The sequence below is a fragment of the Microchirus variegatus genome, assembly GCF_963457635.1.
Source record: "Microchirus variegatus genome assembly, chromosome: 5".
In the NCBI taxonomy this organism is placed as follows: Eukaryota; Metazoa; Chordata; class Actinopteri; order Pleuronectiformes; family Soleidae; genus Microchirus; species Microchirus variegatus.
The window spans coordinates 12271482-12297617 of NC_139806.1; the positions used below are offsets into that span (position 1 = coordinate 12271482).

The window sequence follows — 26136 nt, forward strand, 5'->3', positions numbered from 1 at the left end:
TCCAATGGCCTGAGTGAGTAGCAGTCAATCCGTGGTGCGGCGGTGGTGAACACACTGGATGGGACAGGAGGACAGCTCTGCATGGGGGACGCAGGCGATAGCGGCTGGTACCACAGCTCCTACTACACCCCGCGGGGACAGAGCCTTTCCCCAGGAGATTTCCTTAGCGCTTCAGGACGCGTCGATGGTGGGGATTGACTTGATGAAATAACCAAGCTCGAGTATGAACATTTCTTTGAGATAACCAGAATATTTCAGTTGGAACACGGGGAGATTTCCACACTCAGACAGAAGGAGAGGGAGAGAGAGGGCCATGCACAAACACCCAGCTGCTTTGTAGTCGCCGTTATCTCGGTGTCAGTGTGTTTTCAGTGCCCCCTCCTACTCTGAGCATGGTTTGACTAAATCACCTCTCTGGATGATTTGATGGGGCTGCTCAGAGTCATGATGCCGCCCAAGTTGCAGCTGCTGGCGCTGCTGGCATTCGCAGTGGCCATGTTCTTCCTGGAGAACCAGATCCAGAAGCTGGAGGAGTCTCGGGGAAAGCTCGGTAAGTTAAAACGCTGCTGTCCGTGGAAACACCGCATAATCTGCGTGTGTGTGTGTGTATGTGCGTGATCCCTCTGTCCTGGCTTAGTACAAAGCTGTGCAGCCCCATTGTTGAGCACTTGGGTCAATAGTCAGCAGTGTGGTGAGGGACCAGCACTTCATGCAGCACACATGCTTCACTGAATGGTTCACAGCAGACTGACGATGACACGCTGTCATGAAATGCATGATCTCTGGATCACTGTGAAGTGTGAAAAGACTGAAGCTGAAAGATCTGCCTCTCATCCTGATTTTGTTCTCTGCAGTGTGAGATAACAGAGGTGCTGCTGTCTTTGGCTGCGTTCTTACTTTGGTATTTTGTGGCTTATTCCCGAGACCGCAAATTAGTTTCTGGTGAAAGTGAATAATAATGTGGAAGAAAGTATTGGAAAATGCCCATCAGAGTTTCCCTAAAGCCCAAGGACACCATCTGTGTGATGTGAGATTGTCTTTATAACAAACATAGAAGCTGGGGCTGCATTTTACTTTAAAAATATCTTTCAAAAATGGCTCATTTCAGGAATATGTTCAACTCTTTGTTAATGGAACTGTCTAATGAGCCAATCACATGGCAGCAACTCAATGCATTTAGGCATGTAAACAAGGTCAAATGACCTGCTGAAGTTCAAACCCTGCATCGAAATGAGAAAGAAATGTGATTTAAGTGGCATGACTGGTGGGCTGCACAGTCCATATCTAATGTTTACAGTGAATGATCCTAAAAGGACAAAATATCCAGTGCAATAGTTCTCCCCCTGAAAATGCCTCACTGATGCCAGAGGTCAGAGGAGAATGGCCAAGCTGGTTCCATAAAAATGATAGAAAAGCAACAGTCGCTCAAATAACCAGTAGTTACAACAAAGGTATGCAGAAGAACACACCAGCAGCAGAAGATCACACCAGGAGCTGCTCCTGCTACTTTATTAGCCGTCATGTGTACCTAATAAAGTGGCCAGTGAGTGTGTATGAGACATGACATTTGAGCTGAGTCAGGGTGGTGGCTGTTGAGTTGGGTGGTCAGTGAGGAATATTGCAGTGTTGATAGACAATAGAAAGCAGCGTCCTTGTCCTCAGAATAGTTTCAGTAGTCATGGTGAATGCAGGTGGACATCACGCTCACTGCTGCAGATTCGCTGCGGCCCCTTCAACAAATTCTTTCCCCTGATTGACACATGGCCGATGCTGTATTCAAATCTTATTGCTCGCTCCCATCGGGGGCTCAGTCCCAATAAAGATCTGAGACATTGCAGGATTATCTCCCTGGTACCGCCACTGTGGGGATTTTTGAGGAGCAGCAGAGCGAGGCAGGCACCCTGAGGGTGCAGCCTGTGCAGCTCAGGGGTTCACACACACACACACACACACCAACCTCCTCTATCTTTTTGTGAGAGTGGCACTACAGAGATCTCATTACTCATTTCCACAGTCGACGTTTGAAAAAACGTGTTAAAACGGGAGAAGCACAGGTGTATTCTCAACATCAACAGTGGCTGCTGTGGGTTTAGGTGAACCAGCTCATGGTCTCGGTGTTAAGTACACTGGCTCAACCAAGTGGTTCACAGAGACTCTTAATGGATCAGTGAAATCATCAGGAAAAACCTGTTGTTTTTATATGTCTGCTGTGAAAAGCTCTCCAATACATTGTACATTAAATGCCCTGCACATTATGTATCTTTAAGAATGTTCGTCTCTTTTGGAAAGAGGTCTAAAGTGAAATGAGCCATGAGTATAGAGGGTCATTGAAGTGAGCTCCCAGATCTGTTGCCAGTCAGTGTTGACAGGTCCGACTTGATATGTTTTTTCAGTCAGTTTAAAGAGGCGTTTCTTATCACAGTTGTAGAGAATAACTGGTCACGTCTTCAAATTGCTTGTTTTCGTCTGATTAGCATTTCAAAACCAAACGATTCTGTGAGTTGATAATCGATTCAGATAATTCAGTGTATTCTCTAATGATTGTAGCATCTGAATGTGAGACTTTGCTGTTGGATTCACTTTTATTCTGATTACTAATAAATGAATCGATGATCAGTCAACGTTAGAATCCCCTTTTAGCCCTTTGATGTGTTCACATAATCAATTTTTCAAGCAAAATTACCCACATGTATTTTATAGTCTAACTTTATTTTGCCATGTGCAAAAACTCAAAACTTGGTAAACTGTAATCTTTAAAAAGTTTTAGGGCAAGACAATGAATTTAACTGGAATTATAGTTTACATTTTCATTTTGCATTTTCACATTTTGTGTTTCCACTAGCCATGTAGCAGGCTTCCGCCCAACAGACACAGAATGCACCAGTCATTGCGCCACCTACTGGCAACAGGAAGTGTGTAATCAGTAACAAACAGGGTTTCATATGCATGAAGCTTTCAGGGTGTGGTCTACATTTGCTGTACTCTGACATAAGAAATTATTAGTGGCCTCTCTCTAGGGCCACACAACAGCCATTTCTGTCGCTCCACACCTCGACATGCATGGGGGGGATGGATGGGGGTGTGGGGGGCCTGTTCAGAGCTGCTTCCAGTCCTAATGAATATATTTGGGTTTGGGACTGATGGTCAGACCAGACGAGCAATTTTAAATGTCAAGCTTGCTTTTGGAAAATGCAATTTCCAATATTTTCCGACACTGTGTGGAACAACAGCAAATTAAATGATGATGAAAATAATAGTAATCCATTTTAAAAACCACTTTTTCAGTGGCCTCACACAAAGAGACACAGAGGCAGTTCACACGCTTTGTCAGATGAGTTTTTATGTGTTGGAACAATCAGGACCCCTGGCTGCTGTATAGATGGCTGTATTGGCCTGTGACATAGTTCACTGCTGCCGTAAAGACTATACTTTACACCCAGTGAAAAGCCAAACTGCTCTCTATTTCTCTCTCTCTCACACACACACACACACATGCAGGCGTACGATCCCACTGCTGAAACAGAACCCCAGAGGCCTTTCCCCTGGCTGCCCACCACCATGAGAATCTGTTGACTTGGCGAAAAGTGTTCTGATGGATGAGTGCATTGGACAGACGTCTGTATACTGGAGCTCTGACTTATGTGCTGCATAGCCAAATAGTTGTGAGTGAGGCTTATGTGGACACGGTGCTGACAGCCAGCCGCGGGGCTGGTCACATTACCAGGTACGCCTGCCGAATGTCCATATGTGCAAAAAAAAAGTGAAGATGGCAATAAGGGTAGATGGTGTCCCAACCCAAATTAAGCTATCAAGAATCACACCCCTTTGCAAACCCTTTCGGACGAAGCGGTGCGATTCATCTCATCTCTCCATCGTAACTTCATATGCATCGAAACAACCGGGACAGCGTCGCCTTATCACAGCATGGGATCCTGATGCCCGACATGCAGGTTGAGTTATTTTCCCCGTGAGGTGCCTCCCACAGAGCACACAAGCTGTGATTTGCTTCCAAAGCTCATCATCAACCCAAGGTTTCAGTGAGAAGTCTCCTGCATTTTCAATCGTGCGGTGACGCAGCTGTGTGTCCTGCTGTGGGCCTAATCCATTATTCTGACAGTATTTCTCTCTCTGGCTGCTCACCGACACTGCTGCCGGCTGGTTCAACCGTAATGTAGTCTGACTGTGGAGTGGATGGATAGATGGATGGAAATATAGTTATGTTAATAAAAAAATAGCCTTTTACATGGATTCAAGGTCACTTTTCTTGTCAGGGTTGCCATTAACTCCCTACTTCTGTTCATTTCTGACGCTCACCTTGAAGAATCTCGCTGAAGTCTGAGATTTCGGACATTTCGGCATGTTTCCTTGACGTCAAACAGGAGAGAACTGCCTTAATTTGTTTCACCACTGGTGAGATCAGAGAGTCAATGAGAAAATTTAATCAGTTGCTTAAAAGTGAAGCCAACAAAGAATTTTAAACCGCATTTAAAATGCCATAACCAGAGGGAATCATTAAAGTAAGTCCAGCTGACTTTTATAAAAAGCCTTACTTTTAGAGAGAAGATGTGAAACAAAGACGGTAGGATAAGACCAACATTTTTTGCAGCAATTCTCTTTACCTCCTCTGATTCCTGTCTATTCATTAGACACTTGAATGCATCATTATCTCGTGTCACCTTTTTGCAGATGCATGCTATGCTGAATGTATTACCTCTGGGAGAACATTATAGTCAACGTTACAAAAAGCTTAGTTTTCAGTCTCCGTGTTTCAGCCTGTGAGATGCTGTATCCATCCATCGGATATAAAACTTGTAGTAACAGGTGTCCAATTATTTATTGACAGGAGTTCTGTTACACTGAGAGCTGTGTAAATGGAAACGTCGCTTATAAAAATGTCACCTCCTGCCCCCTGTAACAGGAGAAAATGGCCTGTTCACCTTTCTTTCCTGTTGGCAATGTGAGACTATACTGTCACCCAGCAGCCAGAGATACCCAGAGACTTTCATTTTCCCATCAGCATCATCTCCTTTTATCCGCTGGCTGTTATTCAGACCGATTAAAGGAATTCAATTTCCATCTGTTGCATGGTGATATTTGGTTCCAAACACAAGCAGCTCTGTGATGAACTGCATAATACTGTTTGCAAAGCAGAAGCACGACTTTTATGGATTCATTTGTTGCTGCATTACCCATCGGTCCCAGGTCTGCATTTGAATTTGATTGTGTTTGTCGTGCCAGGCACTAATGGCCTCAACTCTGCCCTCGCTCTGCTGCTGTGGTGGGACCCGGAGAGGGTCAGGAATTTTCTCCTGAAAGGAAATCAGTCAGGCATCGCGAGCCTGTCCTCGAGCATGGACGTCAAGTCGGACCACATCATACCTTTGTGTTTTTGCAGTGCTGCTGCTGCTGCTGGGACTCCTGCTGCGTCATTCATCCTGTCACTCCGTGCACAGTCCAGCTATGATTATACCATGACCACTCAGTTTAATTGGAATACTGTCTATGAAAACACTCGTGGGAAATTAATTTTTCAATGAAGTGTGTCCACATACTCAACACCAGGTCTCCCCTCAGCTTGTAAGTTAAAGGCCGTTTCCAGTTTAACTAGTGGCTGGTCATGAGTATGTCAAGTCTTCCTAGCATCCATAAAATGTTAATTTCTGTGTTTGCCATGTTTTTTTCTTTTTAGCATGGTAAAACTGAACCTTTCATGTACATGCAATACTAATTTGACCCCCAATCACATCTGGGTGTGTTATTTCCATCAGACAATCATGTTTATGATGTATTTTTAAAAGTCCACTTTTAGCTGGACCAACAATAATTCTGCTTTTTCTAACATTGTGTAAAAGTAGTGACCGATCAGACCCTTGAGCAGCAATTTATTGGTGATCCAAGTGTTTACCATTGCTTTTTTGCTCCTACACATTTGTTAAGTGTGTGTCGGCTCTACTCAGCTGTTGGTTATTTGGATGCAACATCAAACAGTGGCTTCCATTTCAAGTTAATTAGTGACACAACAGAACTACTCAATCATGGCCAAAGCCCAAAAGTCTCACACTCCAACAATTTGCAATCAACAGCAACTCTTTTTTTTTTTTTTAAATCATGTCTGTTCAGATTCCCTCTGAACTCTCCTTTTTGACACCTAACATCTCTGTTGTTGGCCCTCCCTCAAGCACGTAAAGGATGCTTGAGTCATTTTCTTCCACTCTGCATGCTGGCGTCTGCTACAGTAAGTAGCCAGTAGCGTCTGTCGCATGCACCAGCCTGTGTTCAGTCACTCTCTTATACATGCCATTTGAGTGGCTAATGGAGGGGAACCACTGCAGGGAGATGGGCGTAGGTGTCGGGAATGGATTTGTCGTGGGAGTCGTGGAGGCAGAGTGCTAATGGTCGAGCTGGGCTTTGGGTGCATTTGTTAGGAGCAGGCTTTGATTGGGGCTGAGGATTTATGGCCCTCGGCACACACTTTGTCTGACGGGGGGGGGGTACGTGTTCCTGCACGGTGGCGCACGTGGCGGCAACCGGAGCCGGGCCGTGTATTTGCTGCTGTAGCAGGATGATGGACAAGCTAATCAGGGCGTTATGGACAGTTTCACAGCAGTGAAATTGGAGGCCGCTCTAGAAGAACACCCTGCTCCACACTGCTCGTCTTAGTGCTACGATGCCAATGTTACTTTTCATGCAAGTAGTTTGAGAAACAATCTCTTTCCATTTCCCCTCACCCCAAATGAATGATCATAGATAGACATCGGCCATAGAAAAACCCATGCAAGTCTATAGTTGCATGAATAAATATAGATTTTTCTGGGCCCACACATTGTCATACCCAATTAAAGCCTGTGTGTTTTTTTGACATGTAGTGTGGAATGTGTGGTTTTGAAATGACTGCAGGTGCCACAGTGCTACAACATGTTCCTCAGAATGAGCCCTCTCAGCAGAATTAGCAGGACCTTTTCTTTTTTTCCCTCTCCTTCAACATTCATCTCCTTCAGACAGGAGGAAATGGCGAACGGCTGATAAACCTCTGTCATGATAATAACAACATACAACGGCGGATCTCTCATCCACATCCTCCTGGATCAGTAATCGTAAAAAAAACCTGCTGCTTTATTTGTTCTCAGTCTCTTTTGTAGTCGATGAATATCCTCTGCTGAACTGGGAAATAAAGTACTAACAAAGAAGGAACTGTGGAGGGAAGAAGGAGGAGGAACGGTTAGAGGGAGAGGAAGAAATGAAAGAGATCATTTAATTTTCATTGCGACACGGAAATATTTAAAGCCACTGCTGGTTTTATAACATAAGGTCTTATTAAAAAAGAAATGAAATTGCAGCAATTTTATAACCAATTCCATCAAAGCACAGGGGGATAAAGGAGGAAGGGAAGTAGGTGGTGGAGCAGTGCTGCCCTTCTTTCTCAGCCGCTGGTTCAACTTTACTCCAATTAGTTGTAAAACGGCCCCTGTCTTGTTCTTCTGTAAGATGTCTTACCCCTGGATCCCTCAGGGAGGAACTATTAATATGGGCTAGATGGTACAATGTTTTCAGTCCTCTTCCACTTGCATCTCTCCACCTTTTTCTCTCCACGGTCCATGCTTTTCTTTCTCTCTTTCTTCTCTATCTTTACTATCATTTCGTTGCTTTTCCTCTTGTTCTCTCCTCAGAGCACTGGATCACATGAGCAGCTTTTGCCAAAATGTCTGAGGTTCCAGCTCGAGGTTCATTAGATATAATAGAGTTAAGTTCATGGAAAAAACACCTGTGTTGTGTGTGTGTTGGCATGCTGGTTGCTGAATATTCAGACTTTCCCCTGCCGAGTGTGGATCAGTAGATTTGTGTGTCTGTCTGTTCCTTGCTTATTTTTCCTCAGACGCTCTCCATCCAATTGATCATTTTGGTGTTAGTGGAGTGTTTCTTTCTTTAAAGCCTCTGACTAATATTAATACCCTAGTCAAGTACATGCTGGATTAGTATTGTTGCTGAATCTGGTGGTGTCGCTCAGGCATGATCAGTCTGTGATAAATAAAGTCTCTGGCCCTGACATAATAAATCATAATCCCTCTCGAGCTGTTCTATTCAGATTTACTCAAGCATCGATATAATGTCGCTGTAGTTATGTCTCCAGCTTTTATGACTTAAATAAATGTTCTTCACCGAGTGTCAGAACTGTCTTATCTATTTTGTTTTTCGTTCTGTCTGGAAAACAAGTTTTAGATGTCTGCATTTAGAAAGCCATATTAAATGCCATTTAATTAGTTACAGTTTATTTACCTCATTGGGGAAAGGCTACACAACACAGATCTGTGAGCGAACTGAACTATAGACATAAGTTTATCTAACTGTTTAGCTTGATATTCTCATTATTCACCAATTATATTTAGTTTCTGAGAACTGGCACTGAAGCAATGCTTTATTTGTAAAGTAAGCAAATTCAATTGTGTAGAATTTATAGAGGATCTGTTGACAGAAAATTGAATACCATGTTTATTATTATGTTTTCATTTATTATTTACCGCTTTATATCGATAACTGTTGTGTTTTCACAACCCTAGAATAAGCACTTTTTACATTCTCTTGAAAAGACTTGAAATGTTCTATGATAATAGTCAGCATCACCCTGAACAAGGATCCATTGAAAATATTAGTAAACTTCTTAAGGAATAATTTTAATGGATATTTGAAATTGAGGAAGTGATCCATTTGCCCTGATGCACTTTCACAGTGAGGTGACTTAATTCAAAAAACAAAAAGTATCTTGAAATTACTTGAAGTTTGCTATAATAATAGTTGGCATTATCCTGAACAAGGATCTATTGAAAATATTTGCAAATTCTTAAGGAATAATTTAAATTAATTTTTGAAATTGAGGAAATGATCCCTGATCCCTGATTATAGCCTCTGTGTTATACCACCATGTTTGTATAGGAGCTCAGAATGGACAAATCAAACACTGGCTTTTCTGTTTCTATAATATTCCATTCATATTCTATTTTCACAAGAGAGCTTTTGGAGTTTTTATGCTGTATTTTTGTCATAAAATAAGACAACCAGACACCCTAGGTTTTTCAAGCTCGGTGTCTTTAAACCTGGCAGATCGCACAAACGTATTAATCCAATTTCATACCACTCCCACGCCTCATAGGAAACAAAGCAATTTAATACAAATTTTACTCCAGGTGTCTCATGCTCTGGGGCCAAACAAGTAATCGTTTTCAATTTGAAATCGCAATTAGCATAATCACAAATGTTGCAATTTAATAGTTGTGTTTTTGTTGTGTTCACTGTGAAAAATACATACATGTACAGCATGTGTTTTCTGTTGTAAAGTAACTTCATATTTTGATGCTGTAGCGCTCCATCATGTTTTAAAACTATAATACAGTAAATATTGATCTGAAGCTTGATGCTAATCGACTCACATTATCTGTCAGGGAAATTCACATCACATTTTTTCTGTGCTTTATTCCTCTTGAACATTTCTGTGAATGAGATGTCAACGAATCAACATCTTTATCAACTCAATTCTCCTCTGGATTATTGTAAATGGATGATTTCACAGAACTTAAGACCTGTTTTTACACCATTTAATAGGCTTTAATTATCGCTCTGTGTTCAGGCAAACATAGCGGGCCTGCAGATGCAGGATGAGATGAAAGAGGAGAAGCAAAGGACTCGGAGATGTAAGACACTGATAAACCTGCAGAGATGATGGGATGTGATAAGTCAAACTATAACACCATTCTTGCTCTGTAGCATGTTTACGTATACGAGACGTTGCGTTCACCTGTCCCTCCCACTTATCATTAGACATACTGTATGAATAGCTGTCGTCTGCTCTGTCTAATAGAGTGTGGAGTTTTCCCTCGGCTCCCATATATGCATTATTAATTATCCGTTGCGAAGCCACGAGACGGAGAGGGAACATCAGATATCGGTGTCGTAACCTGCAACCAGAGCTGCGCTGTTATACATGCAAACATGGTAGCTATGTTACAGTGTGAGGACAAAACTGACTCAGTGTTTCACTGAGACTCTTTATGTATTCTGCTTAGGTTCATGTTGTCACACTTTTACATTTGACTGCAGTGTTTTTGAGGCTGAGGCTTTCCATAATGTGCTTTCTTTTTCCTCAAACAAATCTCGGTCTCTGTATTTGTTTTATATTATTGTATAAGATTTTTCAATTTGCATTGAACGTCATTTGAAAGATCCGATATCCAGTAATACAATTCTTAGATGGATCTTTTTTGTATGTATAATAGGGATGGGACTCAGTTTATCAGATAAAAATGTAAAATCTGATCAATCCAGAACTCCTGTATATATATTGCACGCTTCACTATGCACAGACTGTAAAAAATGTGAATTAAAGAGTCATGTTTGATCTGTTTATTTCCTCTTTTTGGGAGAACAACATTTGTTATCAGTCAGAGTCCTTTTCTTATCCTGCAGGAAATTGTTTCGTTACAGTTGCTCCATGTCAGAATCAATAAATTACAGAAAAGAAAGCAACCAAAGTAAACCTTCTAATTAGAAGTGTACAAGAAAGAGAACAAAAAATATAAATGAAATGCAATTAAAGAGCGCAAAAATTCAAACTAAAATGTGTGATAATAATACACAGTTGGAGAATCATCAGGTCTTTGAAATGACTCTGCACAAATGTGTTGTTAACGGCTTCATAAAGTATATAAATGGTCTAAAATGACTGTATCGGCCTGATATCGGTATGGGTAGATACTTGATTTTGTGATATCAGTATACTTATATATAATTAACTGTTGAATTTAATAATTTCAAAAAAAGTGTAGGGTCGCAGGATATCGACTGGCGGGCCGCATGTGGCCCAAGGGACGCAAGTTTGAGACCCCTGGTTTAGAGAGACCCACATTTTGTATAATTTGTTCTGTGACAACCTGTTTCCTAACAAAGGAAAGTTGGTATGTTAAATTACTTTTATTCCTATAAATGAATTTATATTGAACTGAATTGGAATTGTGAACCTGTGATTTGATTTCAGGAAATCAGTAGCGATACACAGGCCAAGATATATTTTTCTGCCTCTGTTGCCTAATTGTTGGCTAATACTTACTGCTTAGTCACTGGCAATCTGTGCCAAGTGGAGATCTGTTCCAATCAAACGCCTCCTCCTCCTCCTCCTCCTCTCCCTCCCCCTGCACAACCTGTCAGACCCACCTCTACATAAAAAGGCAGGGGAATGATGGGATCTGCCATCTGTGTAAATTGCTCCATAATCTCCTCTGACTGGCTGTTTCTGATGAAGCAGACAAAATGTGGCTCCTTTTGACTCTTCCCGCTTTTGTCAGACATTATTGGCTCTCTTGTCAGACAGCACAAGCCGCTTCGCTCGCACAAAAGAGAAATTAGGAGAGAAAGTGGCAGATTGAACCATGATGATTATCATCTGTCCCAGATTGTTATCATTAGTGGAGAAACGTGGCTTGCATTTAGACGAGGAATTATAAATGAAGCTCATGTGGCTGGATTTTGTGTGGGGCGTACCAGTGAGTGTGTGCATTTCATTTATGGTTTGTTAAAAATAATAATAAATTTTACAGCTGCAGCTGTGACTGACACTGTCACAGTCATTCCTGGTGTTTCTCGTGGTAATATCTTCCTCGTCAATGGCACTCAATGGAGTAATTATTGTCTCGAGACCCAAACTCCAAACCCCTTAACCACTTTTAACCGTCTGCACTGTGATGTCTTTGTCGGCACTGACAGGCAAGTTTTGTCTCCTCGTAATTGAGGAATGCTTTGTCGGTTTTCTCCGACAAAAACACACTTGTTTTCAAGATGTTTCTCTGTCATGGAGAGGGGGGAAAAAGATGTATTTTGAGGCTTTTTCTGGATGCATCATCTGTATGGATTGCATCTCTCTCTGGAGGATGTTGGTGCAAATCCAGCTCATGACCTTCACTGTGTGCCACCTCCATCACCTATATTCCCCCCGCCTCACCTTTCTTCCTCCTCTTCCTCCTCTCTCTGCACCTTTTGTAGAAAATGCAAAGCCACGACTGCAAATCTTTTCCGTCTGTATTTATGGAGCCTCGCAGAGCAGCGGTGCCAAATCCGGGACAAGAAATATCACATCACCCTGCAACACCTTATTTATTAGGCTCTGCATTGCAGCCAGACATTTTACTTTCACTAATTCACCTCACAGAGGGAACCTGATGATCTGAATCTTAATAGGCTTTGTTGCTTATGTTGCCGACACCATTTCTAGTATTATCTAACAGTTTCTCCTCCTTTTATGATAAACAAAAGACAAAACAAAGAGTCATTTTCACATCTTCCTGTGGATGAACTATGATGTTTATTAAAAAAAACAAAAACAAAAATGCCTTTGTGATATCTGCAAATGTGATAGTTTAAAGTAATAAGAAACAGAACCATGTGTCAAAAAGATAATTTTAAGATATTCACTTTTTCATTTCTTTATGCTGATTAAATCTGTATTGGCACAAAACAAAATAAGACTTGCTTTAGCGTGAGTGTGTTTGTTTTTATTCCTCCATCTGATAAAATATAAGTGTTTGATAATAACAAATATAGAGACAAAATTGCTGAACTGGAAAAAAACCAAAACATTTACCGAACAACACTTTAAAGTCTAACTTTTATCTTTTAAATAAAACGATGTAATGGAAGTAACTACATTTTGAATACATGAAAGAAGTCATCAAAAATAATAAATAAAACTTTGTATCTTTTTTCAATGAATATAACATTAAGTGAATCATAAATACACACTATACATTGTTAATGTGTTAAATGACTATTCTAGCTAAAAACGTTTGGTTTTTAATGGAATATGTACATAGGTGTATAGAGGCACATTTCCAGCAACCGTCTCTCCAGTGTTCTAATGGTACATTGTGTTTGCTAATCGCGTTAGAAGACTATTGTATGATTAGAAAACCCTTGTGCAATGATGTTAGCACAGCTGAAAATAGTTTGAAGGGCAAGAAAAATCATTATTTCTAATCATGTCAATGTCTTTATTTTCTATTCATTTTGCAACTCTTTTGATGAATAAAAGTGTGACTTTTAATGGAAAACGCAACAAAAAAATGTATAGGTGACCCCAAACTTTTCATCGGTAATGTATAACCTTTACCCGTGGTCTCTTAACAGGATAATGTTTTCTAATCCAACCACTTGTTTGTTAATGTTGTCCTCTTCCTTGTCCCTTTCTCTTCCTCTCACCCCCCCCCCCCCCACTCCTCCCCTCTCTCCCAGCTGTTGAGGACGACCCAGTGAATGAGACCTTTCATTGAATGTCAATGTCGCACTTGTATGTCAAAGCCAGTGGGAAAAATGCGTCCGCTTTAGCAATTACTTGAAAAAAACAAAACAAACAAACACCGGAACCAATATGTTTCCATCTTTCTACACTGTGTGATACCTGCAAGACCTGGATTCTAAGATAGTGAGCATGTTTGAAAGCTTTAGAAGAGTCTTACTCAAACCTAACACCTTCTCTGTCATTTAAGAAAAGTGCTCTCCTTTATCTGCCTCCTTCTTTGGTTCCCTCATGCAGCCAGCAGTGCTGAAAAGCCGCTAAATGGACTCCTTCTCACAGGATGTTTTATATACATTGTCATCACTGAAATAACAACGTTCATGTAAGTTCTGCTCTGTTTAGTCAGACCTGAGTCTTTCCATCAGCACAACTGTTCTGGCTTCCGCTGATAATCCACTCTCGGCTAACAACTCCTGAAAGACTCAATATGAAATCGGCATTGTGCAGTTTATCCAAATGTCTGCGTGTGGTGCAGTGGTGACATAACTGCTCCTCGAGTAAGTTGGCACTGCAAAACGGCAGTGTACAGTACATCCATGTCTATATCGAGGGGAAAATAGAGAAACAGCAGCAGCTGCAGCAGCAGACCAACTCAGATTTTTATACAGCAGCAACCTAGATCTCCTCCCTGTCATCCTTCATTGATTTTGCAATCCAGTGGCATCCACGCAGAACCATACAAAGCCGTACACCTCAGTCAGCTGCTGAAAGCCAATCTCTGTTTCCCACCTATAGCTCGAGGCTTCGGTTCGAGGGCCTAACCCTCTCCTCTCTGGGGAAGCCGAGAGTGGGAAAGGGCTCCTTCTGGTGGATTTGGAGCGATAATGAATTGATGAGCTGCTTATAGATATGAACGGCCTCTTTCCCCTCACTTTTATTATCCCATCAGATCTGATGTGGTGGCAGTAATACATGACGGCCGGTCTCATATTGCTTGCACATCCAGCAGTGACTATGAATGATGATTTCGAATGCTCGCGTCTAATCAGCCAAGAAATTGCCTCACAGTGAATATATGTATGCAACTACCAGTGCTCAGTCTTCCTCCTGTCTCTCACTTTGAATAAAACCCGCTGTAATAGGCTTGTAGTTGTCACTGTGTTTAAGACCCGTGTTGGCTTCACGGTTCATAATTAGCTTTTAATGCACAGAGACGGCTAGTGGGAAGGAAAGTGACAGAAATGTGGAATGAAAAGAGGCTTGCTGTGTGGCCATAGTAATTCAGGCTTTTGTTCTCTAATTAAATGACCTCATCAGGGAGCACTAGCTTAAGTTTTTGTGTGTGGCGCCCTCTGATATGGACGTTTGTGCCAAGTGTGTTCAGTCTTGCAATGAATAGGGCGTCTTCAACAAAAGCCTAAGAAGCCCTCGCTGTGCCCGCTTTGGTTGGTTGTTGGAAATTTGGCACATAGCGCCATGTCTTTAACGAGAGGTTTCCAGGCCTCTTTGCATACATAGTTCAGGACATTGTAGTTCAGGACACGGTAGAACCCGCTCTGCTCTTTCTCTCTTCCACCTCTTTGAAAGAACTGAATGACTGCCCGTCTTTCTTGAAAGCTGTTACCCACAAAAGAGAACATTATTATGTTTATGCCGCAGTAAAGCACAAAGAAAAAGCTTCAGCGATAATTAATGTTCCTCTGTTCGCTCCTCTGAAAGTGTTTCAATGAAGGACACGGTGCAGGACATGTCACTTTAAAATACATTTTAAAAAAAGAGTTTGGTTTCATATGTACTTTTGACAAGGGCCTTGCTTTCCGTAAGCCGCCATCTTGCACGACCAGCAAAAAAACAACAAACCAAAAAAGGTATAAACCAAAAAATGCATCGTAGGAAATGGATGCAAGTGGAGCAGTGTAGACGGTTCAGTGGGGGAGGATTGTTTACATCCTTTCTGGTACGCAAAGGCCACCGTAGTTCTGTAACGGCCATGAAAAAAGGATTCCGGCATTTGTTGCATTCTGCTGTTTTGATCTGAGAGATAATTACAGTTCTACACCTCCTCTGGACGCCATTTACAACCTCACAACTACATCACTGTAGCATCGCAGGAGGATGTGACCAATCACAGGACAGTAGAGAGAGAGCAGACCACATCTACTCTGCATGCATGTCCATGCTGGTGCCTAAAAAAAACTCTAAAAACCTAACAAAGACTAAATAAAATCAGAAAATAATGCAAAAAAATTATAATATAATGTGTTTAATATCGGCAGAAGTAAGCTTATCTAGTGATGAGAGTTGCTGAGGTGAAAAAGAACCACAATTCCCTACAATGTGAATATATTAATAATCTTTGTATGAGTTCTTTTCTCCTTTAATCCTGCCTTTAACTGTAATTCACAGAGGTTTAATTAAAAAATCTGCTGGAGAAAACTAACAGCGAACATCATAATAGGAGGTCATTGCCACTTGATTACTGTAGATCTGTTTTTCACGCTGTTCTACTTGCAATTTTTAAGGGAAACATCTGTGTACAGATTCAGACTTTATTCATCTCAAGAGGGCAATTCATTTACAGCTTGGACAAGTTATAATCTCACAAAGCCACGATCGACACAGGCACACATCAACAAACGGAGGTCAGTGAAGGTCAGTGCCATGAGTATCAACTAGAAGTGCTTTAAGGAAAACTTCCTTAAAGCTGTCTTCTACACACACCTGGAACTGCATATAATCAAAATGCACCCAAAATATGTATGGCAGCCTTTCACTTTCCCCTGCCACTGTAGACGTCATTGTAAAAATAATCCTAAAAGGATATTTGAGCCCAGGCGATAAAGTTCCGGCACAGCAGCTGTTACTGCCGTTGTTGTTGCTGGCTGACGCCTGCTCTGGAGGGACATGAGAAAGGAATGTCTCCATCACAGTTGTTCTCCACACTGACAGCCTTCGCCCGTTACAACCACATGGCACTACAACCCCACACCGTCAGCTCTGAAATGGCAGTTGTGAGCATGCGGAAGCGGCATTTGGTCGGGTCTGTAACCAGACCTGCCGTTGATGAGCGGGACGTAAACAGCTGCTCAAGGGGGGGTCAAAGAGATGGAGGGGGGTGGGGGCAATGAGAGTGTAGTTTGTGTTTGTATTTTTGCACAAATGAAAGACAAGGCATTAGGTCCAGTTAGACCAGGCCGGACCAGGCTGTAACAGTGTCTTTCGGCAGAGTTTTAGGAGCCTGCTGGCTTCATTGAAAGTCCCACGGGTATTAGGTGCTTCCGGTGTTGGAAGCACAGACACACACAAACACACACCCTTCTCCTTCAGTCCATTCTTCCTTCAGAGCACTCTGACGCTTTGTCAACACCAGTCAATCTGAGGCAAATTCAGGCGAAGAAAAGCCAGAGGGCGACAAAGGCTGGGGCTTCTTTGTGCTCAGTCTATTCACACTGAGGTGCTGAGGTCTGGCTTCACATGCAGCATTTGGATTGAGATACCACCCTCACCACCCTGCACCCTCCTCAGTTATACAGTAAATGGCCCATGAGTTACAGTATCTAATAAGTGTTTCTGTACCGTCTACCAACCCCTAACACTTAGCCCTTCACCTCTTGCTCTTCACCCTTTCACCTATGACACATCCATCATATATATTCCACAGTATCTGGAGACTGAGGAGTAAGATTAACTGTATCTGACTGTAGCGTGGTCCATTTGTTGAATTTAAAGCCAAACCCACACTTCAATAAGGAGAGTCAGAATAAAGGTTTTTGACGGATGGCGAGAGAGGAGATGTGGTACCGCAGTGTGAAATGGACTGCTCACAAAAAAAAAAAGATTAACTAATATTCCTTTTGACATTATTCCTGCTCCTTGGTGTGAGGTAAGAAAGGCACTGTAGCTCTCCAAAAGAGATTGAATTGAAATAGATTTTTAATAAAGTTACTGTTGAGTCTTCTCCTTCTGACACGGAGAAGATAACAAGACTCCAGTTATGCGTGAATCAGTTTTTGATTTAGGTCTTAACTTGAAGGAGGGTTTTAGAATATGCATCAGCTGAATGCAATTTGGGCACAGTTAATAGACATGTTAAACATTGTGCAGTGAATAGGAAAAGGGTGAAAAGAAACTGGAGTTTGACTTTCCTGCTGTCCTGCTGCAGCTTGTAATGTGTCACAGCAGTTTTCTATTCACGTTCTTTCCAAAAGTCTAGATTGGTTTCAAAGCAGCAACTCCTGGAGCTGAATGATAATCAAAAATTATGGTATAGAAACACACAAATGTGTTGCAATGTGTCCTTATCTGACCTGTGTCTCATTTCCCCCATGTCCCCTCAGAACGAGCCATCGCCAGACACGAGGTACGAGAGATCGAGCAGCGGCACACGCAGGACAGCCTGCGAGAGCGCGACTGGTCGGCGTCATCGCCGTCTGACAACGAAGACGACTTGGTCATCATCTACAACCGCGTGCCCAAGACGGCCAGCACGTCTTTCACCAACATCGCCTACGACCTGTGCGGGAAGAACCACTACCACGTGCTGCACATAAACACCACGAAGAACAACCCGGTCATGTCCATTCAGGACCAGGTCAGAGGGACAATCAAAGGCTTTGATACAGTTCTGGTTAACATTAAAAGACCACTGCAGAGTTTTCAGTTTCTCTGCTTTTGCTAATAATAGGTGTGGGTTATATTTGGGACATTTCACCAAAGGTTCAAGTAGGAATTTTGGCACGTAGGGGATGTATTTTCAGAAAGATCTGCAGAATCACCTCGGGAGTGGCAAAAGTCTAATGTCACTGCCCAACTCCTTTGGCTGAAAGCACCAGGAAGCATCAACAAATGGTTTCCTCCAAATCATCGTAGACCTGACTTGTGCAGATTTGTGCCTCAGCTTCTTTGTGCGTCACAAAACTGCGGCAGGAGAAGACGTGACGTCCTCCTCGTTGCCACCGAACCTCGGTCTGCGTCTGTTTTCACTTTCACAGCAGCTCGTTTTTGAGCTTTAGATCATAACTGCTGATAAACTGTTGGGAAAAATGCCAACAGTTTGGAGTTTGGAAGAGTTTAGGTATTCATATTTTGGTGGAATGAGCCTGATTTTAAAGAGGCTTTTATGTCTTGCCATGCGCAGGAGATGGGGCTGGTCATGGCGGGGTTTTTTTATCTGCTGGTTCTCCATCAGATATGTGCGGAACGACGCATTGTTCTGGTAGAAAAACCTTTCAGGAGTAGAGGGACATTATGAGAGAGAACCACCAGATTGGTGAGACACTGCTGCACCTTGTAGGCCTCTCTCTAGATCTCTGCGTAACCATGCAAAGACCAGGAACATATGATCTTATCCCAATCCTTATTCTATTAATAGAAGCAGATTATGCAAAAAAAGACGGAATAGAACCATTTTTAAAACTGTTTTATTGTGGGAAATAGTTACTTTTTAGGTACTTCTAGCTGTGTTTTTTTCAGCTATCAGCCCCCGTGGCAAGATGGCTGCTGGTGTTAACACTTTTCCTCCTTTAAATATGAAGGTGAAAATCTGTGTGGGGGAATTATTATACACCAGTTTGCTGGTATACATGAAGAGAAGTTGATTTCAAAGCATTTTTGAGTTGTTCACCTGTTTATTTGCTCTCCATTATTGTCAGCCATAGTAATAATGATTATTATTTTTGACTTGTTCAGGTGCGGTTTGTTAAGAATGTGACTGAGTGGAGGGAAATGAAGCCAGCCTTCTACCATGGACATGTCTCCTTCCTGGAATTCACCAGGTAAATAGATATTTATTAATAAAACCCAAATAAAACTGTGTTCTTGTGAGTTGACTCCACCTTGTGGTCATTTAATGCTCTTAACTTGCACAGTCTAATGGGGGATGATCAGTGTGTGGGAAAAGGTCATGTCGATGATGCAGAAAGTCAGTCTTTCTATGTAAATAACAACATGCTATTAGGGCCATGATGGTAATATTGATTAATTGTCTAATAATCGCCAGCTAGTTTGATGATCGGCTCATTGGTTTGAGCGATTATGAAAAAAATCATGCGTTGCAGCTCTAGTTACTGTTATCTGAATGTAGTTTTAAAATGGATATTCCATCTCAGATTAAAATCCTGTCAAGTTATCTCAACCAATCGACTGTTTACATGGGCACCAATAATCTGACTATGTGACTAATATCTGAAGAGCCAGATGTCATACTTATTGATTCATTTAAGTATGACCTCATTTAGCTTTAGGTACAAAGAATATGTTTGTCCATTAAATGATCGTCTAATTCAGTTAAATATAGGAATATTGCTGTCCATGTAAAATATGACTGTCATTTCTCTCAGGTTTGGGGTGAAGAGGAAACCCATCTACATAAATGTGATCCGGGATCCTATAGAAAGGCTGGTGTCCTATTATTACTTTTTACGATTTGGGGATGACTACCGACCCGGCCTGAGACGTAGGAAACAAGGAGACAAGAAGGTTAAGATCCTCAAAATAATCTCAAACCTTCACCTTTTAATTATTAAGACCTAGTGTTTGGGTTTTTTCCTCATGCTCATGCTCATGCGCTGCATTTGTGTTTCAGACATTTGACGAATGTGTATCAGCTGGTGGCTCCGACTGTGCTCCTGAGAAGCTTTGGCTCCAGATTCCCTTTTTCTGTGGTCACTATTCTGAATGTTGGTACGTACTGAAGTACCTGACACTGTATCACGTTTGTCCATTAAACCCTTGCACTAATGTCAATCAGCTCTACTTTATTTATGTTTTGTCTTGTCATGTTTTTAAAGATAGTTTTGGTAACCAAAAAATTATCACACCACCTGTTCTCTTTGTGATTTGTTTAAACTAGTGCAATGGCCGTAGGAAGTATGTGTTCCTATAGTGGGAGCTGAAGAAGATTTTTCAGTTATGGTAATGCATGATAAGGAACGTAAAGGCTAACATAATACAAACACTGTGCAACCTCATTAGGCACAACGCTAATGCTAATTGAAAATTAAAACATTTGCATTGTGCCTAATGAGGTTGCACAGTGTTTGTATTATGTTAGCCCTACGCTAATGCTAATCGTAGCCTCGCTAGCTTACCTTTGGAAACAGGTTTGCCAAGTGAGCGGCAAAGTAGTAGCATGCTAATGTAAAAATAAACATGTGCTCGCGTATTGGTGAATGGACACCTTCGTTTCCATGTTCTGCGGTGAACCATGTTAAAATGTCTCACCCACCGTGAGGACAGCCTCTTCACTCCCACCTCCCCGCTCCAGACAGCGCAGCTGCTGCTGATGAGCCACTGCCTACTGCCTGGTGTCGCGTGATAAATCAGAGAAAGTGCAGCGTGATAAATTGCCGAAAATTAAAATTCCTCCAAAAAATTTGACAATCACCATTGGGCCGTGCTCAACCCATATCCAAAGTCTTAGGGCGATGGTCAGCGAGATATGCCCGTCATAGACAAACACACAGAAGCAACTTGCTTTATAGATATTAAGTGTGTAAATGGTCAAAACAGTCAAAAGGGGTTTATTAGGCACAAATATATAATTAAAGTCCCCCTCATAAAACGTTTGGGAAACCCTATATATCATCATATTATGTAATAGTTTATTGTTGTTGGACTTATCCCTTCTTCACCTCAGGTACTTCAAGCTTTATCCCCCACATTAAATCGCATTAATTTTCTGTTCCATCCTCTAGCTCTTAACCACGATCTGTTCCCTCTATGGATTTTTGTCACTCTGTCTTCACTCATCCCCTTCACCCTGCTTAATGTCTCCTTGACTCTGCCCTCCATCTTTTGACTACCTGAAGTACTGGTGTACTGACACGTGTGTGTGTGTGTGTGTGAAGGTTTTATTTTACACTAACAGCTGTGGAACTGAAGAGGCAAGGATAAGTTGCAAATAATCCTTTAATGCTTTGCCAAAAAAATATGTTTACACAATCTCCTTCCTCTCTTCTTATTCAATTTCCTGATCATGCCAACACCTGCCATCAACTTAGATTTTTAATCTTCCTGCTTCTGTTCACTTCTGTTGACTCCCCCCTTACCTTTCCATTCTTGTTTATCCAATATTATCTCTGTTTTTGTGCCTTGCTGTTCCTCTGTTATGTCTAACACTGCCCCCTTCCCTCCACTTCTTCTCCAGCCAAGTAATGTGGAAATTTAAGATCCAGCAGAACAGCCACATTTGAAGCAGAAACATAACCACGTGCAGTAATGAGCGTGGTGGTGTTGTTGTTGCAGGAATGTGGGCAGCCAGTGGGCTCTGGAGCAGGCCAAGTACAACCTGGTGAATGAGTACATGCTGGTCGGTGTGACAGAGGAGCTGGAGGACTTTGTCATGATGCTGGAAGCTGCACTGCCACGATTCTTCAGAGGAGCCACAGAGTTGTACAAAACAGGTGCCGTGTCTGATAAATAGTGGTCTGTTGTGGTTGGATTGTATGACCAGTGGTACTCATGGAGACCAAAACCTGGTCCTAATGAGGCTGAACCGTGCCATATTAAGTGTGATCAATATGCATCCATTCCTCTCACTGATTAAGATACAGTGCGTGCAGTGACGAGAAGAATTGATGCTGTTTTGAAGGCAATAACACCAAAATAATTTGACCTATATTTTTATAGGTCACTCTGCATTTTGTAAATTGATCAAAGTAAACGATTACAGTTATTACAATGATTTTCTAACGAACACATAACATTAATTAGGGTTCCACTCCAGTTTTAAGAGAGCCAGGGTCGTGATATGTTCAAGTGTAAGTTTAAGGGTAGGTCACACTACTTTTTTGACATATTAACCTGTAGAAGCTTTTTTTTGTGAAATATTTGTTATTTTAAAACTGCATATATATTTCCCTTTTTTTCTGGATATGTTTTTTACGAAAATGATGGAGACAAAGTGCACTCTATGGTCATTATAGCATTGCTAAAACAACAAATGTTATGGTGGTCTGACTTAGACATTTACAGACTATATACACTACCATTCAAAAGTTTGGGGTCACTAAGAAATGTCCTTATTTTGAAGGAAAGGCACTTTTTTCCCAATGAATATAACATCAAATGAATCAGAAACACACTCTATACATTGTTAATGTGGTAAACGACTATTCTAGCTGCAAACGTCTGCTTTTTAATGGAATATGTACATAGGTGTATAGAGGCCCATTTCCAGCAACCATCTCTCCAGTGTTCTAATGGTACATTGTGTTTGCTAATCACGTTAGAAGACTATTGGATGATTAGAAAACCCTTGAAAACCCTTGTGTAATGATGTTGGCACCAGTGAATGATACTCAAGTGAAGTACAGATCCCTCAAAATTGTACTTGACTACTGTCCGGCTCTGGTTAGCAGCACAGCTGAAAACAGTTTTGCTGGTTAGCTAATCTTGACTATTTATTTTTCTATTCATTTTGCAACTCTTTTCATGAATAAAAGTGTGACACCAAAAAATTGTATAGGTGACCCCAAACCCTTTAACAGTAGTGTACTTATATGTATGTAATTGCATATTTTTTTCATCATCACAGGAAAGAAATCCCACCTGAGGAAGACCAGTGAGAAAAAGCCGCCCACAAAGGAGTCGATCGCCAAGCTGCAGCAATCGTCCATCTGGAAGATGGAGAACGACTTCTATGAGTTTGCACTGGAGCAGTTCCAATTTGTCAGGGCTCATGCTGTCAGAGAAAAGGACGGGGAACTCTACGTGCTGGCACAAAACTTCTTCTATGAAAAAATCTACCCCAAAAACTAAGGAGACACATGTCAATGGAGGAGTTTGAGGAGAGTGTTTCAGATGAAGGCGGACACTTTGTACAAGCTTAGATGAACGGTCTGAGACTGAAAGAAGGAGGAGGAGGAAGGTGAAATAGATCAGCATTGACTCCGTGGCTGGAGAACATAATGTCGAGCTGCCTGTGACGCAACGGTCAGACCGGCTCACGTTCGTGCCAGCAAACTGGATCAGTAGACTGTATTCGAAGAAGCTTCCCGGAGCTCCAGTCCCTCTGCTGGCAAGTGGTCAGTGACGTCCAACCCCTAAAAGCTGATCAGATGTGACTCTGTTTGGCTTCAGTATTCTGTGATCCTGATAAGACATTTTCATTGGCTCTGTACTGTTTGGTTGTGTTTGGTTGTATTTTAACTCTTGCATATGGTTTTGTAAAGACAGTGACATTTTCAACGCAAACATCCCCTCACCACCACCACCACTACCACTACTAACTTTTGACATTCTAAGTGTAAGAAACTGACTACTGTGCTGTCTTGTTGGACTTGGAATTTGACATTTCGAGGTTTTTATGAAATAAAAAGTCCTGTGTGACCATGGGCTACTTACTGGGGCAAGTGTGTATGTTTTGTATTGTATTTGATGGGTTTTGTTAGATGACACTTGTTCATGTGCAGCTTTGCCCTGGGCCTTTTCAAGGCGAATGTAGGGCGCTTTTGCACACGTTGTCAAACTGTGTCAGAACACTAATGTGAAGATGCTGCTGCTGTAAATATTAACATTAACCATTTTATTCTGTTAACACATTCACAGCTTTGTTTTGTTGTTTTTTTCCATTGTAATACAAGTTTGCCCACGATATATGGGTAACCAATTGGGAATTTATTCACTTTCTTACCAAGAATGAGTAAGAGTCAAAGATAAGAAAAAGGGTAAACTAACTGCGGCATGTTTTTGTTTTGCTGTTTATGATGAAAGAGAGAGGGTATCCATCTATTTTCCCAAATGTCAAACTATTCTTTTAAATCTTTAAATGTGTTTTGTTTCAGTATTTGTCCACATATAAACATTGATGGGGAAGTTGGCAGTAACTTTGCTCATTTGCTTGCAAGCTTTTCATCTCTATTTTTTTCCTGAAGGTTTGGTGTATTTCTTGGTATCTTTATCCTTTTGTTTGATCGGTCAAATTGCTTGTTTCCCATCATGATAAATTAATGACAATGGGCTGAGTCTCATGTTGAATGTGTGAAGGCAAAGTAATCTGGAACAGCCATGTTTAATCTTGGATCGTGGATATACGTTCACACCATTTTCAAGTCTTTTCACTGACAAAGGACATTCTGCAGTTTACCTCCCAGTCTCTGTGTGCCTTCTCTACGCCCAGTTCTGCTTATTTTGTCATTTGGAACAGTAAAAAAAAAATAAGACATGGCTGCCGTGGTTGTTTTCGTCTTTTGATTGCCAAACAAATATACAGAACGCTGAAAAACAAAATCTACCACAGGTGCTCGTGTGTTTCTTAACTCCCGATGCAAATGTTTGCTCGCCATCCTCATCATCACCACCAGGTACGAGGGGCAGGTGAAAGCTGCTAAAACAGATGAAGCTCCTTCAGTGGAAATTAAATCTGGATTATTACAAAGCTGGCATCGTGCGGAGGAAGATAAAGAGCTGCTCTTGCCTCTTTATGCCCTTTCCTCTCCAGACCTCTCCACACTATATTTTCCGTATTAGATATAGTGATGCACTGAGATACTGTTGTTAGTGCCATAAACCTTATTTATGTTTTTAAAGCTCTTAAAGGTGCATTATGTAATAAATCTAAAGCAACTGGTCATAAAATCCTCCTAATATGTCACAGAGACTCAGGAATAATAACAACAGTACAGCCAAAATATTTGTATTAAAAAAAATATTTTGCAGACTGCAAATCATGTTTATGCTTGGAAATCATGTTTTGGCATGTGGCGCCACCTACCGCTGTCTACCAATCATTGCAGTCAGTAGAGTCTCAGCTGCCGAGCAACCACTGGTTGCCAGTTACGTCAAAACCCGAAACCTAAAAGACCTCTGTATTTTGAATTTGAATGTAGTAACCGTTTTTGGCCACATTCTTACATATGGCACCTTGAATAAAACCACACTAGGTTTTCCATACTCTTGCCCTCTCCTTGTGTATATATATGTATACATACAGTATATGTATATATATGTGTGCATGTAGAAACCTATTTAATGTTGTCTATATACACAGAACTGTATATATACATATATTAAAACTCTTTCTCCTGGTGTGACTATCTTGCTGTTACAGAGCAAAGCAATAAGAGTATGATAGGGTGAGTATGTTTTCTAATTACACAAATAATTACAGCAGGGGTCAAAGGTCATCACACTCAGTCAGCACCTGTCACTGTGGAGACAGAGCGAGACAACGTAGGTCTCTTCATACATTTTCCACAAATCGTCTCAACCAGGTTTCTTCAACTCTTGTATGGACAATGCTTCTGTGCTGTGTTGTGTTTTTGTCCACACCTTCACAATAGATAGTTGAGACATTGTCCTTGTGGGTTATGTAATGCAGCAGTAAGTCTTCAGGATGAGGTGTGACATGTCTCGCGTTTGCCTTGGTTGTCTCTTCACATCTGCTCCTCCTGATTTATCTGGACTGGCAACTGAAAAGAGTAGACTCTGACATTTATCCAGAGTGACAGCTAATGTTTGCTTTTGCAGCTCTGGTTTGTACAGCACGATCTTCTTGATGTGAACGAAATTCTCATTCAGTTTGATGATCAGCGCTAAATTGTTAAACATGATCCTGAGGCAGGTTTCAAGGCACTTGTACTTTTTTGACATTATGTGCTTATGTTGTACTTTTTACTTGACTTCATGTATTACTTAGCTTTAGTTACTTACCAGTATAAAACACAGAATGGGGTCAACGTTTATTCTTTCGTATTTTGTACTTTATTAATCCCCTTGGGGAATTCTTTCTCTGCATTTAACCCATCCTCTCCGAGAAACCTTCCTAGAATTAGGAGCAGCAGGCAGCGCCTGGGCAGCGCCCGGGGAGCAATGGAGAAGGGGAATGTTCACAGATCTGACACATTATAGTCGTTTAAGTAGTG

General features: G+C 41.4%; 1 protein-coding gene across 1 annotated transcript; it reads left to right on the forward strand.

Moving 5' to 3' along the window:
* Positions 1-426: 426 nt before the first annotated feature.
* hs2st1a (heparan sulfate 2-O-sulfotransferase 1a) lies at positions 427-24354 on the forward strand (the record flags this gene model as incomplete). Its single annotated transcript, XM_083890355.1, has 7 exons — positions 427-550; positions 17611-17864; positions 18962-19047; positions 19612-19750; positions 19857-19954; positions 21518-21675; positions 22809-24354. 7 exons carry the CDS (start codon positions 427-429, stop codon positions 23030-23032), a joined length of 1083 nt encoding a protein of 360 aa, XP_083746481.1. The 3' UTR covers positions 23033-24354.
* Between the last annotated feature and the right edge of the window lie 1782 nt (positions 24355-26136).